The 19,873-nt window shown below is 45.3% G+C and overlaps 1 protein-coding gene across 1 annotated transcript in view; it reads left to right on the top strand.

The window, feature by feature from the left end:
• erf (Ets2 repressor factor) overlaps window positions 1-10,832 on the top strand; it is a 42,703-nt gene extending 31,871 nt beyond the window's left edge. Inside the window, exons 3-5 of the mRNA XM_030741310.1 lie at window positions 4,422-4,534; window positions 7,418-8,319; window positions 8,661-10,832. Coding sequence (XP_030597170.1) covers window positions 4,422-4,534; window positions 7,418-8,319; window positions 8,661-9,278 — 1,633 coding nt within the window. The 3' untranslated portion in view covers window positions 9,279-10,832. The remainder of the gene's footprint in view (window positions 1-4,421; window positions 4,535-7,417; window positions 8,320-8,660) is intronic.
• The last annotated feature ends 9,041 nt before the right edge of the window (window positions 10,833-19,873 follow it).

Raw genomic sequence — 19,873 nt, forward strand, 5'->3', positions numbered from 1 at the left:
GCTTAAACTTTATTTTTTCCAGCATAACCTCATGTGCCTGCATATTTAAAGCAGTTCTTTCCATGCTTGTGTTCAAACACCGGTTTGTTGATCAGAATGTGATAATGATATTTTAAGTTAGGATCAGGTATTTGTTTTGCAGCACTGATTGGTTGTTGGCTCACCTAACAATAAAGAAACAGTGCAGCAGCAGAAGTCGGCGTTTGACTGATTTTCAGGTTCCCATTGTGGTGGGATAGATGGGGTGGGTTGCACATATGTGCACACCTATGCATGTGCATATATCCACTTTTTTTTTTTTTTTTTTTTTTTTTTTTTTATTGGGCAAATGCATAAAGCCAGACAAAAAACAGACACAGCAGCAATGCTTTTCAATGCACATTTAGCTAATTGCACCCACCCTGCAGGGGTGCTTGCATTTCACAAGTAGCCGTCCTCTTCATGTCAGTCACTCGTGTCTGAAATGAAAGTTGCACAGAGCATATGAAGAGGGCAGGAAGTCAGACCCAGGAATGGCAGACAATCTGGTCGATTTTCAAAATAAGAGTGCTCCCACTGTGATGTGAAGCAAAGAACAGAACTCAGTCAGAGATGCGATGGCACCAACTGAGCAGTGCAGTTAGCTGCCAGTGAGTCTTTATATTTGAACTCCAACGCCACCGTCCTGGACTGCAGCTGGCACCGGTAGTCCTTACACTCCTCTGCAGTCTCACTGAGCTCAGCTTAACACCACATAAAGCAGTTCTCCACTTTCTGTTGGTGGTTCTTATAAACACTATCCTCAGAGCCTGCAGCCGATCTGAAGGCAGAAAAAGGCCTACCGCTGATAGCTGTGGTCCAAGACCTTAGAGTTAGTGAGTCTGACTTTAAGGCAGGATCATCTCTGGAGAAGAAGCTCAGTGATGTCGAGGCCATTGAGCCAGGCAGTGGGGAAGATGGGAGGGACCGGGACTAGCTGGTTAACTGGGACTAAATACACAGTAAATCAGTCAGTAAGAGGTCAGTGTATATCAAAAAGTTTGAATTTTAACCCCTCAGTTAAAATTCAAGCTTAATTATTCTTCTTCAAGCTTAATATATTTAAAGGCAGTTAATACTTAGAATTCTTTTGGTGCAAGTTTTCTTTAATAAGTTAAATAAGAAAAGTCACCAAGGCTGTAATAAAGATTTATACATGTCCTTTTTGAAGTGCAGTTTCATTTACTCAATCATAAAACACATTTTTGTTTATCGAATGGTCCTAAATAACAGGAGACTGCACAAAGGACTCATAGATAAAACAGGGACTCATTGCCTGTATGCAGGCTGATGGTACCCACATGTGCAGCTACCCTCCCCAGAGACCCCTCTTAAAGCCAGGGGAAAAAACACAAATATTTGGCAGCATTGTCTTTAAAGGTCGGTCTGAAACTGATAAACTGGGAGCCCCTTTGATCGCCACAGTTAACTGAAACATATTAACTTGTTGCTAATACACAAAAATAGGCCCAAAGTGAGCGTGGGCATTACATGGTTTTGATCCCCATGAAGGAACTAAGCCGGCAGAGAATTAACAGTATATTAACAGTCAGTCTGATATCCCAGCAGCTACTTTCTCCCCGCTCTCAGTGTTTTACATCAAGCAGCAGCTGGAGCCAGGCTCTGCTGTGGATTTCTTTCCTGTGGTTTTTCTAAACCTTTTTAACAACGAGCGGTTAATTAGTTCTGACGTCCTCTTCATCTTTGATTGATGCTTCTTGCAGCCGTTTGAAGCAAACGTGCATCGGTACACGCGCGCATGTTTATTCGAACGGCGCTTCTCGTCGAGCTCGTGCGTTCGGGCTCCTTTACATCTACACGTGTGTTCAATGCACAGAAGTTCTCCACAGTCCAAAGTCCTTTCTAGTTTGTTTGAAGGAAGTTCAAATGGCGTTCAAAGAGCACGAGGCCTCGAGAGAACTGGGGCCCCACAATGTGAGAATGGCTGCCCCATATTGACTCAGTACTGTGTGTGTGTGTGTGTGTGTGTGTGTGTGTGTGTGTGTGTGTGTGTGTGTGTGTGTGTGTGTGTGTGTGTGTGTGTGTGTGTGTGTCTTTCACACACATGTGCCTGGCCCTTTTCCCTGATTTTGTTCAAAGTGTTTCCATTTGTCATGTCCGTGAACATTATGTCCACCAGCTTTAACGGCACACACAGATTCTCCCATTCAATGCTGCGCGTGTGTGCGCGCGCGTGTCTGTGTGTGTATACTGTCTTGAGTTTATCTACCTTTAGTGTTTGCGCTGGGTTTTACCTGCACACCCCTGTGTTTCACCTACATAGTTCTCAGGTGTTGGAGCAGATAGCAGTACGCGCCATCTGATTGAGCAAAGACTTTATATTTCACATCAGCTACTTTTCAGAAGGAAGGAGGAAATAAAAATCTTTATTGCTGTGAGGCTGTAATCAGTGTGCAGGGTTTAATTTACTCAGGTTTAATAAATATTTTGGTTTATTAAATGGCCAACACTGACTTTTTAATGTCCGGTAGGTTGAGTCCAGTTAATTTACATTAGCCCTGCAACATATGAGAAACATTTGAGATGTGTGTGATTAGGTGAACAGTATTTGGGTCGACTAAAGTAATTCTTATTTTGTATGTTGCTCTCTCTGTGATGTGAAGTTGTAAACAGGAAAGCGTCTGTTGGCTGTGTCAGAATAAACTGCCATAAAAGCTGTTCTCAGCGGCTCACTAATTCACATTTAATTTGAAGATTGTTGCTCCAGATGCCCTTCCTTCCTTACTCAACACTACAGGAGTTGTTTCCTCCCAGGATAGAGCCGGGGATCCTAAACTGATGGATAACAGAGTCGTTTTAGAACCCGTAAGAACCGGCTGAGTTCTCGTGTCCTCATACGTCAATCCTGAGAACTGAAAGCGGGTGCACTTTGTTTTTCACGTTTGTGGATCTCAGATTATTTCTGATGTGCTTTGCATGTCAGTAGTTTTTGTTGTTGCTTGCATGTTTTCTGCCTGCATTGTATGTTTGAGCCTTTGTGCCTGCTGTATATCTGCCTGTAGTACTGTGTGTGCGTGCATGTGCATCACATCTGTGTGGGTGTGTGTAGCAGTCGACAGTCAGAGGAGGCCCTCTGGATGGGCTCCTGGTTCACGCTGCTGTTCTCCATTGTTCCAGACTCCACTGACTAATACTCACACAGGAGCAGCTTCATCATTACGACTAATATCACATCCGCGATTATTGTTTTCCTGTCACTTGTAGCGTGACTCATTGGAGGAACAGTTCACTTCGCTGTTACATCACTGCACAGCTAATATAAATTTATTACTGCAGTTTCACCTGCACATGTTTGGCTGTATTATTCGTACATGTTATTTATTTGTCCACGAGTAAACTATTGATCTTTTTAGATGAATGGATGTATACAAAAAAAATGAATCAATGGCTGCATTAGAGGCAGTTACACAGGCTGAAATACTCACAGCGTTTTTTCTCCAACACTGGAGAGCAGCTCGGTGCAGTTTATTAACACTAAGAGGCTTATTTTTAGATCCATAATCACACAGATCCATATTTCTCCGTTCATATGTCACAGCTGAGCTCATCTGCACGTGATGCTGCTGAAAATGATGAATAACCTCTTAGATTTCTCACAGCAAAGTGGCCAGTCACAGCTGAATGAGACACTGATGCTGAAGTTTTTGTGTAGCGAAATATGAATGTAGTTTGGTCCTGAGGCTATCGGTGAGTCACAGGGAGCCATTTTATCGTCTTTCAGAGCTCGCTGTTCACTCCTCTGCATCGCTGTGTGTGTTGATGACTAATGCAGCCTTACTAATGGAGCCGCCTGGGTAAGACTGAGTCTGAATGGCTGTCTCACTTCCTGAAGTAATCCCAGAGAAAGCTGGAATTTAACTGTGAACAGCTTGTTTAATTGTGCGCTGTACACTGAACACTGTAAAGCTACGAGGCGGGGAGGAAGAGCCGCGCTCTGGTCTTATTGTCTGTTGATTTAATTCACTGTGGCAAAAAACACCTGATTTTGTAACATAAGGCATGCAAATCCACGTTAAACATGAAAGTCTTGTTGAGGTAAAGATCATTCGTGACCCTGAGGTCAAATGCAGCTGCTGTTGGTGTTTTATGCTCCTGGAGAGCTGAAAATCTTCATCCATGTTACACCACCATGCAGAGCTGCTAGAAGAAGGTTGGTTTAGATGTCCACAAAGGGACAGATTTGATGCTCGTGGGTCACAGGGAACCGTGGAGATGTGTTGATGTGAATAATCACTGGTATTTTATTGTTCTGTGGCAGTTCAGCACGGTGCTAATCCTGGTTTCACACTCTTTGGTGTGAGGCTATAACAAAGTTTTACTGCATGCTGCTTGGAGGTGTTAGTATTCTGGGACATAACATCCTTTTTGTGCTCTCTCTTCAGATACTACTACAACAAGAGGATCCTACACAAGACCAAAGGGAAGAGGTTCACCTACAAGTTCAACTTCAACAAGCTGGTGCTGGTCAATTACCCCTTCATTGATATGGGCTCAGGTGTGTTCACTGACTTATTTCCAGTCACAGGGTTTTTCCTGGCTCAGAGTGAGCCTTTGGGGGCGACTAGGCATAATTGGTTCACCTGTAATGAGTGTGTTACTTTGCCTAAAAGAAGTGTTTTGGTGTTATTTTTTTGACCATTTGATTAGCAAATATTAATTTTGAGTAAATTAACCCTTTGAAAAACTTTTTTTGGTGGGAGGACAAGCCTCCTTTTGTGACTGACAGGATCTGTATCTGTAGGACGAACCCTGAATTATAATATTTGGTTTGCAGAGACCATGAAAACATCATGTCCCAAAGTGGAGGCCATGGGCCGGCAAGAATGGGAGGTTAGCTTTACTTTATGAGGCGAACTTCAGTCAGAATTGCACGTTAATCCGGGAATAAATCCTGACCTGGTGACCCTTTTATGCACCAATGTCACCTCCTAAAGTTCAAAGTTTAAGGCACTCACCTTTTTAAAAAAAAAAAAAAAAAACTGTTTAGCTGTGGGGATTTTTAATTTATGGCTGCTGTAACAGGAATTTCCCATCTTTTGGGATAAATAAAGCTTGTATAGTAGCAGGAAGTGCTGAGATTAGGAATCTGTTTTGCAGGAACAGATGGGCATTAACCCAACGTGTTTTTGAGCTGGCCAAAGAAAAGGCAGCTCCCAGTGAAAACCTGCACAAGCACGGGGACACCGTGCAGACTCCTCACAGAAAGGCTGGATCTGCAGCCTTTTCTAACCACCGAGCCGCCATGCTGCCAAGTTAACCGCAGGCAGTGACTGATGAGTCTGTCACATGTTGCAGAACCAGCCAATGTGCTGAGACCTGCTGCAGTACCTGCGTCTGGCAAGCTGTCCCAGAGCCGCCCCACCACCTCGTGTTAGTCTGTGCACAGTGTTTATATAAGAGGATGATACCCCTCCTACCTGTTGGTTATCTTAGAGGCTGCACGGTCCTCATTGACAATCTAAGGGTCTCGTGCCCCCCCCCCCCCCCCCCCCCCCCCCCCCCCCTTCACAGGGTTGACTCATGATCCTCGTTCAGCTCTTGCAGCTCTATTTATATGAAATGTATCTGTTGATTTATACACCGGGCCTTTAACCAGGGCTTCTGGTGCTTGGATTAATGCAAACAGAAGCTGGTGGATTTTTTTTTTTTAGCAACGTGTTTTCAAGTGTGGAAAGAAAAAAGGGACGTCTGCAGGAGAGCGTTAGAAACAGGGTTTAGGCCTTTGGGCGTAAACGGCCAACACGCCTTCTAAAGACAACCGGAGTCGACTTTTCTCTTCGTTCTCAGTAAAGATGGTAAACGTGTTTGCGATGAACAGAAGTTTCTGTTCTACTGTGAATCAAAATCTCATTTTTTCAGTGCCCCCACTTTGGTTTGAAATGGGAGAAAGAATCTTTTTAGAGCCGACAAAGCCCAAAAGAGTGTATATAACAGACATTCAAATATTATTGTCTGAGAAAGTTTCCAGTCTGTGTGGTGGGGGGGCCTCACTAATTTACTCGCCAAAGACAAATATTGTAGGTAAAGACTGAAACGTACTAATCCAGCCTGCCTCGGTTACAGAACGTTCACTCAAGCCTTTTTGGTTTAATCTGAGCTGGATGCCATCCTAGTTAAAGATGCTGTGTGTGTGTGTGTGTGTGTGTGTGTGTGTGTGTGTGTGTGTGTGTGTGTGTGTGTGTGTGTGTGTGTGTGTGTGTGTGTGTGTGTGAGAGACACGAGTGTGCCACGTCCCAGCTTCTCCCCGGTCTCAAAGCCGACTCTCGTTCTGGTCCCGGCCACCCAGTGTAAACACGGCCCATATGGAGCGTTGGATTCTGGGTGACATAAGTGCAGCACGAAAATTTAATTATAGCCTCTGTGTGATGTGGCCCACACACTGACATGTTGTGATTCGATGGTTTCATGCGATGGTCACACACACACACATACACACACACACGCCCACGTCAATCTGGATCGATCGACGAGCGCAGACGCTGCAATCATACGTGCTGGATAAACGCACGCGCTCGTCATCTCTGACACACACATGGCAGATGTGTGCTTAAAAGCCTCACTCAGCAGCTCTGGAAAAAAATAAAAAACAGAAGAGCCCAGCCCATGTTTGTGATGGCAGTAAGAGCAACTTTTCCAATATTTAATTCTGGCACGTGCTCGGATGCCAAGAATTTATTGCAGTGCCACAGTCTCCCTGGCGCGAGGAGAGGGAGAGGAGGGGGGATGAAGGAGAAGGGAACTTGTGGCTGAGTGTAACCCGCTGTTTTCTTTGTGTGCTTCTCTGACCCTCTGGATAAAATCAAACCTCCTGTCATTACAGACTTTTCTCATTCTCTTCAGCTTTAGACGAGCGTTTATGCAAATTTAGAAACATAAAAATCAAAGGGAAGTCCTTCAGTGTTTCTGTTACACAAGCTGGACTGTAATTCACTTTTTATGTGCCTGTCCCAGTCCTCCTCACTTAGTCCACAGTGCTTACATGTTACTCCTGTTCCTGCTTCCCTTCACTGGCCAATAATCATAATTAATTTAAAAAGTCTTATTAATTCGACACACCAGTCCCACATGGCCAGCTGGATGGTCTCTACCTGTATCTGTTTTGGGTCTTTTAGCCGCTCCGTGCTCTTCTTTTAAATCCACACCTATACTTTGGACCAGCCTTCCTGCGCCCGTCAGGTCGGCTGAATTTGTTTTAACAGCTGCTGAAAACTCATTTTTATACATTTAGCTTTGCTTTAGTCCTCCACACCAGATGCTTGTATGGAAGTATATATGGATGTGGGATATGTGCATTTCTATAGTGTCTTTTATCCAAACGTCACAGATAAAGTTACTATTTAGTTGACATCAGTTTGATTTTTGCTCTTCTTCCTCACAGGCCGAGGAGTTCCCCAGAGCGCCCCTCCCGTGCCAACCGGGGGCACCCACTTCCGTTTTCCCCCCTCCACACCATCTGAGGTCCTCTCTTCCAGTGAAGAGCTGCGCAGCCCGGGCATATTCAGCAGCATGGGCCGTCGCATGGCCCGCGGCTCCGTGAGCGACTGCAGCGACGGCACCTCCACCAACTCTGAGCTGGAAGAGGCTGTGGGTGCAGAGGACAGGGGTGGGGGTCCTGAGAGGGCTTTCAGGAGTCTCCTTCCTCCTCGCATGCCTCATGATTCTCTATTCAGGGTCTACAGTGGAGCTCCAAATCCAGGGCTCCCCAGACCTGCTCCCAGGGTCCATCCAGAGCCTCTGTCCCCATTCCCCATCTCCCCTCTACCCGGCTCTGGGGGTCTGCTGGCCCCAACTCTCTCCCCAGCCCTGTCTATGACCCCCACTCCCCATCTGGCGTACACCCCTTCTCCCTCCATGTCGTCTCCCATGGTGGGCTCCCACTTTTCCTTCAACCCGGAGGACATGAAGCACTACCTACAGGCTCACACCCAGTCCGTTTACAACTACCACCTTAGCCCCCGAGCATTCCTCCACTACCCCAACATCGTCATCCCGCAGCCCCACCGCCCCACCCTCGAGAAACCAGCCGCTGCACATCACCTCCACGGCCCACCCATGCCGGTCTCTCATTCACTCAGCCAGCAGCCGGGAGGTGGGGAGGAGGGGCACCAGCACCCATCGCCGTTCAAGTTCAAGCTGCAGCCACCTCCGCTTGGACGCAAGCAGAGGGAAGCAGGAAGCTCACTGGCAGCTTCCTCCTCTTCTTCCTCCAGCCAGTCCTCCTCGTTTACTGGGTCTGGTCATATGACCAGCTCTCTCCTGAGCGGACCGCCTAAGATCAAGGTGAGTCTCCGAACACATGCACGAGTCAAAACTGAGATTACATCACATCCTGTAAGATTACAGCGTAACTTGGTGCCCACAGATTTGAGTCCAGAAATTCAAACAGGCAAATTCACAAAAGCTACAAATCTCTGAACTTTGGTGAAATCTTCTCTTCAGGCTGGGTCAGAAAAGCTGGAATTGTCCTGATACCTCCAACCGTTAATTAGAGCAGGACAGGTTGATTTGAAACAGTAGAAAACACGTTCTGTGACCAACTCTTTTTAAACTTTACAGTTTCATCTCATTAGTTTGGGTGTTTAGTGTCTGCAAAAATATAAAAAAACCTTCTTCCTCTGCAGGTGGAGCCCATTTCAGACATCGAGTCAGAAGAAGATGTGGAGGTGACCGACATCAGCGAGGAAGACGAGATGAACCACAATGATGAAGGCGATATGTTCACCCCGACAGCTGAGCACAACAATTACCATCAGCTCAACAACCATCATCAGGCTAACGGGAACAGCAGCAGCCCCTCTGCTCCTCTTCCTCAGCACGGTAACCCTGACGACGACCCCGATGATGAAGTCTTCAAGACTCCTGCCACACCTCCTCCCGGCAGCGGCGGCGGTCTGGCCTTCCCTCTGATCGGTGTGAAGAGCGAGCCGGGGAGCCAGGCGGCCCCCATCAGCCCCGGAGGCACGCGCTGCATCCCGCTCAAACTTCGCTTCAAGCGCCGCTGGAGCAAAGACCAGAAGATGGAGGCAGATGGAGAGCGGGATGAGGCGGAGGACAAGAAAGTGAGGGCTGAGGGAGAGGAGGAGGTGGAGAGAAGAGGAAGTGAGGTAGAGAATGGAGGAGGAAGAGGGGAGGGGGTTATTTTGGGCCTGATGCTGCCACCACCTCCCACTCAGCGCAGAGCGAGCTCCGAGCTGCAGAGGGCCACGGCGCAGCTGTCTCTGGAAAACCCTGGCTGCTGAGCTCCACGCCCACACGGAGGATCTGACTCGGAGACAAAACCTTTGATCGTTCGGGTTCGACCAGAAAGTCTCGTCGGTCCTCGGCAGCAGTCGCAAACGTAGCAGGTTTTGATTCGGAGACTTCATTCGATGCTTAAATGGAGCCAAAACTGAAAGTTTAAACACTTGGATTTAGTTCTTCGGCTTTTATCTGAACGTGTGTGTGTGCATCATGTGCAGGATTGTGTGTTTTTGTGCAATAATTAAAGGAGTTATTGGCCACTTCTTTAATTACACAGCAGAACAAAATATTTTCCTGCATATGATCCACAAACATTTGACTTTCAGGTTTCGTCACCGTTTATGCACCGTCGGGTCTTGGCGGTCAGTACTGTCAGCAGGTCGCTGCTCGGCATTATGATGTATGTAAAAGCTTGTGTTGCCTGTAATGTACAGTAAGGCGAGACGCCCTCGTGCTCCTCGTATCTCGTCAGACACGGCGGACGTCGTCTCTCCTGCGACTCGAACACTAAGAGATAACCAAACTTTTCCTTTTTAAACATTAGAGCCTTGCAGAGAGGGCGTCTACTCTTAATACCCATTTGCACACTGCCTCAATCCCTCCGCGCCCTCGTAGTGCCAGTAAGGTCTGCCATGCCCCGCCCCTCACGTCACACGTGTGCCCAGATTATGTCTTTAATGAGATTTATGGGTCCCCCTCCCGGAACAGGAGTCCACAGACCCGGATAGTAGAAACAGATATTTTCCCTTCTCTCCTTCATTCTCACTGTAACAGACAGTTCCTGGTTTAAAGACTTTACCCACCCTGATAAAGACGATAGAAGTGCCTCTGTCTGCACCCATCACCATGCAGTCGTTTACAGGATGGAGGGCAGCGAGCTAAAAATGAAACTGACCTCGCTCTGAAGGATCTCAGACAGACTCGAGTTGATTAGAAAGAGCTCAGCAATCAGCGGGGATGCCGCGAACCCGAGCAGCCTCCTCGTCCCCGTTCACTGTACAGACGGTAGATGAACGGAAGCTGAAAAGGAGAGGAAGGCTTTCGTGAACTGACTTTGACCTCTCGACCCCCGACCTGTCATCCAGATTATTTGTAGATGGATTCGATGTTGTACAGCAGAACCAGCCGGATCTGGGAGGAGAGCAGCGGATACTTCTCTCCAGTTTTTTCCACTAGCAAGGCTGTAATTACACACACACAGAAACAATTGTGTGTGTGTGGGGGGGGGGGGGGGGCAGAGCTGGTGCACCGACCTCGAGGATACTGAAGGTTCCTCCTGTGTGGCTTCACACAATCTCCGAGGGGCTTTCTGAAGGTTTGAGGGCGCTTGTAGTGTTTGAGCCCCAAACGCTGAGATTGAGTCTGTGCTGCATTCCCCTGATCATTGTTACTGTTTCCACACTGTCGAGACGTTTGTGCCTCTCAAGGACATGGACGCTGTTTTAGGGCATTTCTGCAGTGATCTGAGGGCTTTCTGTGTTTGGATGTAATCTGTTCACCTGATGGTTTTTCTTTTTTTTAAGAGCAGCGAATTGTCTGGGGGGGGGGGGGGGGGGGGGGGGGGGGTATGAAATGAATGTCGAGCATCAAGGTTAACTCAGGCAAACCTTCAATGAGATGTTGCTATAACAGCTTATTTTTTACAATGTTTTATTCACCGTTTGAAACAGAAATGTGCCCGTTTTAAAGAACAGGAAGTTTGTGCCTTTTTTTTTTTCTTTGAGTTTTATTGACCTCCCCCGACCTCCCACCATGCCTTCTGCTTTTATAAAAGATACAGAATAAGGAAATCTACACATATATATTTTATTCAAATATATATTGAATTCAAATATTATATTTCAATATGGTCATTTGATACAAATCAGGAGAATCCTACTATTTTTAATGGTAAAGATATGTGTATATATTCTAATGGGCATATTATTACCAGTATAATTCAGCCTTTGCCTTCTCACCCTTGCCTTCTCTTTGACCGTTGAGCTGCAGCGACAAAAGGCCACTGCTATCAGAGTTTTATATTTATATTGTTTAAAAAACCGGGGGGGGGGAGTTATTGTGTATTCAGGGGACGGGGGGTGTGACAGACGAGGAGATAGGAGTGAACTTTTAACCCAGTGGGTCTCAAACCTAAAAGTTCAAGCTTTTTTTTTCTCTTATCGAGTTTTGAGACCTCACATTTGTTCAGTTCTGCTTCGTGTCCCACAGTTTGAGAGCCACTGATTTAACCTGAGCCGGGTTAACTCATTATCACCTGTTATCTGGTGCGTTTGTTTTAACACCCGTGGAGTGGCAGCTAGGTGGGGTTTAACACACAGTCAGTCACAGAAAGGGCAAATTCTTTTTCTTTGGTGGGGGTGGGGTCTCCCTTTTGCCCCCTTCCCCTTTTGCCCACCTCAGATTTAAAAAAACTGCTTTAAGAGGTTCGGGTTGGAAAACAGGGAGCTGGGAACGCTGTCGTGGTCAGAACAGGCGCTTCCTGATTGGACGGCACAGATATTCAGCTTCACGACACCGCGGGGCCACAGCCGGACTTTGGTTTGACTGTGGACTCGAGCAGCTTTGTGTGTGTGTGTCTGTGTGCGTCTGTAGGGCTCAGATCAACACACACATACTATCATGGTTAGAGTAGGGCTTTACTGTGGCTACAATAAAGGGAAACATGACATCACACCTGACATCAGACGCCTCCGCAGTCTCTCAGCACAGCCATAGAAACTGCAGCCAATCACACGCAGGGAGGAAACTGCATCACCAAACCTCAGGGCAGAGTGGAGAGAGAGGGACTTCCCATAATCTGACTCGCTCATTCTGGTCTGTGTGTGTGGTTTCTATGGTTAAGCAGTCCACACACACACACAGCTTTTCAGCTCAGCCTACAAAGAGTCCCAGCCCAGGATTTTTAGTCCTGTTTGTCCAGTCCTGAGCAGATCGTTAGCTTTCTTCATCAGGATCAGGAAAACGCCTCGCGTCCCCTAACCTACGGGCTCCTAAACGGCTGAGCTGCACCTGATTGGACTCCTTGTTTTGGCGGCCTCCTGCCAGATTTCAGCCTAAAACTACCACGGTGTCTCACATGTAAACTTCAGTTATAAAAATAGTCCAGGGAAACAGAGGCGAAAAATGAGACGTGCGGTTGCTGAATCTGCCGACACGAGCTTCAGAGATAATAAAAAGGATTGTGGCAGGTGCTCTCCAGTGAGGCAGGTATCAGGAATAATCAGAGAAACCACGGAGGAAGCACTTCATCTTCATGTAAAGTGATGTTTTAGGTTTATTCTCGGAGCAGATTACTTAAAGAATAATCCTAAAATACCAGTTTACCTGAAGACAGAGCACCTCTGAGGTTTAGGCGGGGTTTGCAGAGGCGTCACAGAGCACCCCAATTTGATTAATGTGGCCTTGTCTTTTTTTTTTTGTTTTTTTTTGTGGCCTCGTGTTCAGAGCGCTGCTCTCAGGCAGTGATGATCTCATCAGACCCGTTCCTCCTTAATCCTTAACTGTTTTTAACAGAGCAGAAAAAAAACCTCCACACTGAGGATGTGTTTTTGCTGAGTACACTGAGCTTCGTAGGACCGAACATCGATGCAGAGACCAAAAACCGCCGCCGTACCATCACACATCTGACATCACGACCCTCGTTTCACAGGCCGAGGCTCAAACCTCGCACCTTTAGTCAGGATTTCTCAGTGACTGTAAAAAGTGAAGACACTTTTGAGGGAACTTGGAGGACAGATGTAGCAGTCACCGTGAGTGAGGAAAATAAAAACAGCTGTTACACCTGTGCTGCCTTACCTGACAACAGAACCGCCGTTTCCCACCAGGTTCATATTTCCACTCCTCAGCCTGATCAGTGCTGTTCTTACATTTCTCTCTGTATTATTTCAGACGTATTACTGTTACTCGTGTAATTATTATCTTATTAACATGAATATTTTTGCGTTGTATCCTCTCGCCATGACCCCGCCCCTCCTCCATTAATTCCTGGTTTTCTGTGAGATTGCTCTCTTTCTGTTAACTAGTCGGCTTCAGTGCAGTCTTTACTTTTTTTAAATTTTTATTTTAATTACGCTGATTTTATAACCATGTTACCGTGGACAGGAGGAGGGTCACACTAGCCCCGCGTGCTCTGCAGCGAGGGGGCGTAAACAGTTGTTTTCCTTTTTATGATGTTGTGTATATATATTTTTTCCATTTTTGGAGGACTCTGTAAGAACACAAAGAGCGTCGTACTGTTTAACCTTCATTATTTGCAGCGTGTCCTTTCACTCGGTCTCTCCTCTCACGTCCACCTCGGTGTGAGTGCTCACTCCAGAGGAGAGACCGAGGGTTTTTAAAAATCCACCTGTACTTCTGTTTCCCTGCTATCTGTTCATCTTCATTTGTAATTAAATAATAATCAGGGTTCATTAAAAAAGGTAAAAATGGCCCGTTTCTGTCTTTATTTCATGTTTTCATGGTTGGAGGGAACCGAGTGACTCGTCTATTTATAATTTACTGACTTTTATTTGGATGCTTTGGCTGTAGATGGTAGAATATGCAGGTAAGGGGTTCTACATACCTGTACTGCTGTTTTCTATCTGTCATAAATACACTCTTACTGTGGTGGATGCTCAACTCAAACAGCCAAAGGCTTCAGACTGCTCTGAACATTTGGTCTCACACAGTCTCATGGCTCTCTGTGATGTCAGAGTGGTTTTTTGTAAAGGCGGCCAATCCAGGCCTGAAACTGTTAGCTTCAGACGGGGGGGGGGGCAGCACCAGAGTAAGATCAATAAGCATTATTATGAATGGTGAATCATGCAAAGCTGCTCTAGTATGATTGCTCCTGTTTTAAGTTTTATGATTCAGCAGCAGGTATACTGCTGTGGAGTGGATGGCTGCAGCCACTGCAGATAAGTCATTTCATTCAATTAAGCTTTATTTATATAGCACCAAATCACAACGGTATATTTCAAGGCAAATGATCCCTATGAATGCTTCACAGTGGTGGGAAGGAAGAACTCCCTTTTAACAGGAAGAAACCTCGGACAGAACCAGGCTCAGGGAGGGGCAGCCATCTGCTGCTGCAGGTTGGGGGCTGAGGGGACAGGGAAGGGGCGGGGCATAGGGAGACAATGTAGCATCTCAGGTGCACAGACATCTGCAATTTCATCATCAGTTACCATGAGGCTTACCATCTGATGATGAAATGTACATGATGCAGACCCACACTAAAACATGCCTCTAAGGGGTAGGGGTGGGTGTCTGAGGTAAGCATTAAAAGCAAGGTGCTTCCTTTTTGCTCTCCATGGTGAATGTTGACCTGCATGCAGCAAAGCCCTGTTCAAAACCACAGACTGTATGTAAAAGATGGACATGGCCATTGTGCCATCAACCAATGTTTTTGGATTCTGCTTTTTCTTTTTAAGAGCCAGAAGTGTTTGGATGAGGGCTTAGTTAGCAAGCTGCATCCAACTGTACAGCTGCAACACAGAGACATAAATGCTAATTAGTGTATTTATGGTCTTTATCACATCAAAAGCTATAATCCATTAAAAAAGCTTCAGCACCACAAACACAGTACAGAGGTTCAATTCAGCAGAGATTGCAGTTAGCAGAGGTGCTAATTAGCTGCTAATGATCGAGTTTCTAAAAAAAAAAAAATCAGGCCATTCAGATGTTACAAAGGAAGAAACGATCCATCAAGACCAAATCCCATCTTGGACCAGCTGTAAGCATGTTTATTTCTGCTGGTGGGGATCTTAACACGAGGCTCGAGTCTGTCTTGGAATGAGCCCCCAGTGGCCATTGGAGGAACTGCAGTCTGGCACTTGACGTGGGCTTCAGTTACCATCCCTGGAGGTTGCTGCTTGGCTCAGGCCTGGGCTGTAGATGTTTTTATGCTTTTCTGAGCAGATGTTAAACTGAACACGGAGCAGCCGGAGTGACAGAACTGTGACCGGCGTTTTATAGACGGCTAATAAACAAATAATGAACATAAGCATCAGTTACGACCAGGGTTATTATAGTTAACGAAAACGAACGAAATAACGAAAACTGAAATTGAAAAAACATTGTCGTTAACTGAAATAAATAAAAACTAAAATTAAAAGGAAGAAACGACAACTAACTAAAACTGAATTGTGAGTTTACAAAACTAACTAAAACTAACTGAAATTATAGATATTGTTATTTTTTCAAAAGTCTTGTGGATTGATATGAAATCATTTTTTTCCTCTCTCCGAGTTTAAGCTCGGAACGCCGTCGGGCAAATGGGTGCGCATGTGCGTGCGTGCGCACACCGCGCTGCTCCTCAGAGAGTCCCATGTGGTGTTTTTTTTTTTTTTTTACTATGATAGCACAGATAGCAGCGAGTGTCTTGTTGTGGATGATGTTGTGGATGATGTACGGAACACTTCTTAGTCAGGAAAAAAAACACCAACATCAAAGTAGACCTGAGAAGCGCACACAAGGCAGCTACGGAAACCGCTCTCATCCTACAAGGCAACCCGGCCTGCACCTCCAGAGAAACGTGACTACTCGTCGGGTCAACGCAGCCACAACGTTGTGTTTAGTCCTTGTGCGTTTCCGGCTACTTTATCAGTCAGATAATAACAATCAGGACTAATAATCAAAGCATCAATATATCCATCCATCCATCCATCCATCCATTTTCTTCCGCTTATCCGGGGCCGGGTCGTGGGGGCAGAAGCCTAAGCAGAGAAGCCCAAGCTTCCCTCTCCCCAGCCACCTCCTCCAGCTCATCCGGAGGGACCCCAAGGCGTTCCCAGGCCAGCCGAGATACATAATCTCTCCAGCGTGTCCTGGGTCTACCACGGGGCCTCTTCCCGTCAATATCAATATAAGGACTCACAAATGTCAGCAAATTCCTGGAGGGAGCTGCTGAAACTATGGGAATGGACGTGAAGGAATGAAGAAAGTGAAAAAACAGGGACAAATATGTTTGCACCCTAAAAACTGAGCACAAAGAGCAAGGACCAAAAAACCCCCAGCACACAACCACAAGGTAATTAATACACGCAATCCAGCTATACATGCATAAATGCGGACATGAGGTCGGAGGTAGGCTACATAGGCCGCAAAGACCCTGCAAGTCTAATCAGCGAGCATCTAACCAAGCTAGCTCCAAACCAGAAGCAGCTTCAGGTGGAGAGAACATCAGGATGCAGCTGGATTTGAGCTTTGACTCCTTGAAGGAGTTTGTTTTTGTCAAACACCACATGTAGCTGTTGTTAATCTGCTGCCCTGAGGCTGAACTTTATTGGGAGTTTATTGTAGAATTTATCGAGTTTTGGAGTTCATATTGTTAGCAGTTTCTCCCTGTTGATGTCCATGTGTGTCCTTAATATTACACACATTTAGCATGTAGTTCTGCTGTCTGTGAACAGTTGGTTGCTGAATTTATTTCTTTAAAGGGTATCTTTAAAGCGTACCTGATTAAGTATGAAAATACTAAAACTAATACTGAAACTAACTAAAACTAAGCATAAAACCAAAAATAAAAACTAATAAAAACGAGCAAAACCACTCTGAAAACTAATTAAAACTAACTGAATTAGAGAAAAAAAAGTAAAAACTAACTAAAACTAAACTATAATGTAAAATCCAAAACTATTATAACCCTGGTTACGACCTGACTGGCCACTGAAAGAGGAGAGTCTGAGGCTGCATCCCAGCTCTTTCTCACTCACTGACGAGAGCCAAACTGAGTCAGATCGTTTTGTATTCAGCAACCTGCAGCTCTGTGACTCAGCCCGTGTCAACAGCAAGTTAAGTGCTTTGTACTCGTCCAAGTCTCTGCACATTTTATGAAAGAAGCACCATGCATGGATAAGCATTCTGCTCACCGTGGGCCTGTAAAATAAAAACACATTATATTGCATGATTCTTGTGGCACCGGGGCTTCAGTGCAATGACAGAAATGAGTCAAACATCCTGTTTACTGCTTCTCGTTTGTGTGTTTTCTGCTAAATTTCAGTATGAGTGCAGCAGCAGAGAACGTGGCCAGCATTAGTCACTGCTGCCCTGAGAGTTTTAATAATTATGATGCTAATCGTGTCCCAGATGACACCTCACTGATCCGCCCACCTCGTGTTTTTACTTCTGCCGACATGGAAGTTCTAATTACTCACCCGACTGGCAAATGTCTCTCACAGCTCGGTGTGGGTTTATCTTTCTGCTGGTGATTTGAATCAGTGACGTTTGTGCCGCCTCACAGATTCTGGGTGCACTTTGCTCTGCAGCAGCAGTGTAGAAATAAAAGGTCAGAGTTCACTTTCTTACTTTGAGGCTGGTTTCAGGCTTTAGTGCTTGAGATTCAGACCAAAAGATGTTAATAAGAGTGCAGGTTTTTTTTTTTTTTTTAAAGAAGAAAATGCTAAAACCAAGGCTGCAACTGACAAGTGTTTTCATCACTGACTTTGTGCTCAATACAAATCACTTTTTCCCACCATCAAAAATCACACAGATATCAATATATATTTACTGTAATGCAGGCTATAAAAACCAGTAAGATCTCACACTGAGGAGGCGAAGAATGATTTAAAGATAATCTGAAGTAGCTCCTAGTTTGAGCTGGAGCATTACAGCTTCCAGTCAGCAAGAAAATCATGTGAAAAAGCATCTAGACAAGAAGAATATTAGATTCATTACTGTTTTTAATTAACTGCAAGACTAAATAAAAAGTTAATCCAATAGCATGTATCATAAAGTGATGTAAAATATTTAATGCTTTCCACTTTTCTGGGCTTTCACCCAAAAATTTTGCACCATGACTCACATTTTAAGTTAAATAAAGCTTCTTTATGTGTAAGTATGAAGTCATTAACAAGCATGTTTTCCCCCGTTTATGTGTAATCATCTCTTTCCAGGATTAAAAACGGCCTCTCCCACTTCGTGTCCCTCCTGGTTTCTTTACTGAAACTCTACCTCCCCCTGCTGGCGGAGGTCAGTAGCTTCAGGTTTCCTGACTGTGCTCCTGAAACTCTCGCGATAGTTCCTCTGACGCTGAAGGGGATGGAGGTGAAACCTGAGCAGCTTTATAATTGAGTGTTTCCCCGAAGATCGTTTACATAAAAACATAAACACACATTTCAGTCTGAAACTGGCACTCAGGGAAAATCCCTCTGTGGAAGGACATGGAATAAAAAAGTGTCTTTAATTTACAGGCTTTATAATTTACTTTAACCTTTGAACTCTGTCATTTATATGAATTCAGATGTGATTTCCACCCCCCAACATCTGCCTGCCAGATGTTTAATTTAGCAGACGGAAAGTTTACTATGGGTCGGTTTGTAGGTTTTAGGTCACATAAAGCAGATAAATATGAAGATATGAGAGACTCAAATAATCCCGACCTGTAATCTGTGAGAATTCCACACTGGAAATTTAAAATCTGAGTTTGGGGCAAAGTTGGCAAAGTATATTTTTATCAGATTTATCTGATTTTTATGTTTAAGTTCAGTGAATTTAGACAAAGCTTCAAAACAGCTGCCCTGGAGGTGAGATTAGCTTAGCTTAGCATAAAGACCAGGAACAAAAAAAACCTGACCTTGTTCCTCAGCTGCTGCTTTAGATGGTGGATGATGTGCTGCTTCACTTTCTCAGACAGCTTCTGTTTACATGATTTATTGATTGAGCAGCTCTGACAGTGATCAGGTCTGAGTGTGGCAGAGAAACTGTATTTTGTATCTACTCGAGTTATTTTTGTCTTAGTTTGATGATCTGAAACATTTAAGTGTGACAGTCAGGAAGGACGCGAATACTTTCCCCAGCCCCGCGAACCTGTGACAGGCTGATATCAAGTGTAAATAAGGCCTCGTCAGTATTAATGGAGCTATGAAAACATACATTAATAAAATCCACCTTCAGCTCCTTCAGAGTTCACAGACTCAGCCTTTAAATTGATTGCTTTCTTACAGGAAGTTACCAAGATGCTCGCAGCTGAGAAACTTATATTTTTATTGCCATTTAAATTCCCTGTTATGAAACAAATATATTTAAATGTTTGCAAACATCTGCCATCGTGTTATTAACGGGCTGATATCAAATTTGTGTCCTTTCTGATTGAAGCAGCAGCTGTTTGACCACCGAGCACCCACATCACGTCCTCCTTCAGATCAGCTCTGCAGTCTCCTCTTTTCTCGGCTCTGTTAATCATCTCAGGGTTTGTTTCAGCCCCTCTCCCCTGCAGGGTTTGGAGGCGCTCATCGGCTGCTGCTCCCATCGGGGGGGGGGGGGGGGGCAGTGTTGAAAGGAGGCGGCCCGACGGGCTGTTTGGCCTCCAGCAGGGAGCGATTGTAGTGTGAGGTCAGAGGTCACAGCCCAGGAGCCCGAGATAGAAACCAGATCACAACAGAAGGCTAATTATCATGCATTGTAGCTGGAGTCCTGCTGGGACGCTGCCTTCACTCTCAGCAGCAGGTCCCAGTGAAACCTCTGGACCTCCTACATTTAAAACGGGTGAGACACACGTGAGGCTGCAGCAGCTTCTTAAAGCACATATACTCACATCCTGAGTCACAAAATACATCTGTTTATTGGGGGGGTTAAAGGCTTTAAATTTCCCTGCATGTTTTTTTTCTTCAACAAA

Source organism: Archocentrus centrarchus, chromosome 11 (genome assembly GCF_007364275.1).
Source record: "Archocentrus centrarchus isolate MPI-CPG fArcCen1 chromosome 11, fArcCen1, whole genome shotgun sequence".
Classification (NCBI taxonomy): Eukaryota; Metazoa; Chordata; class Actinopteri; order Cichliformes; family Cichlidae; genus Archocentrus; species Archocentrus centrarchus.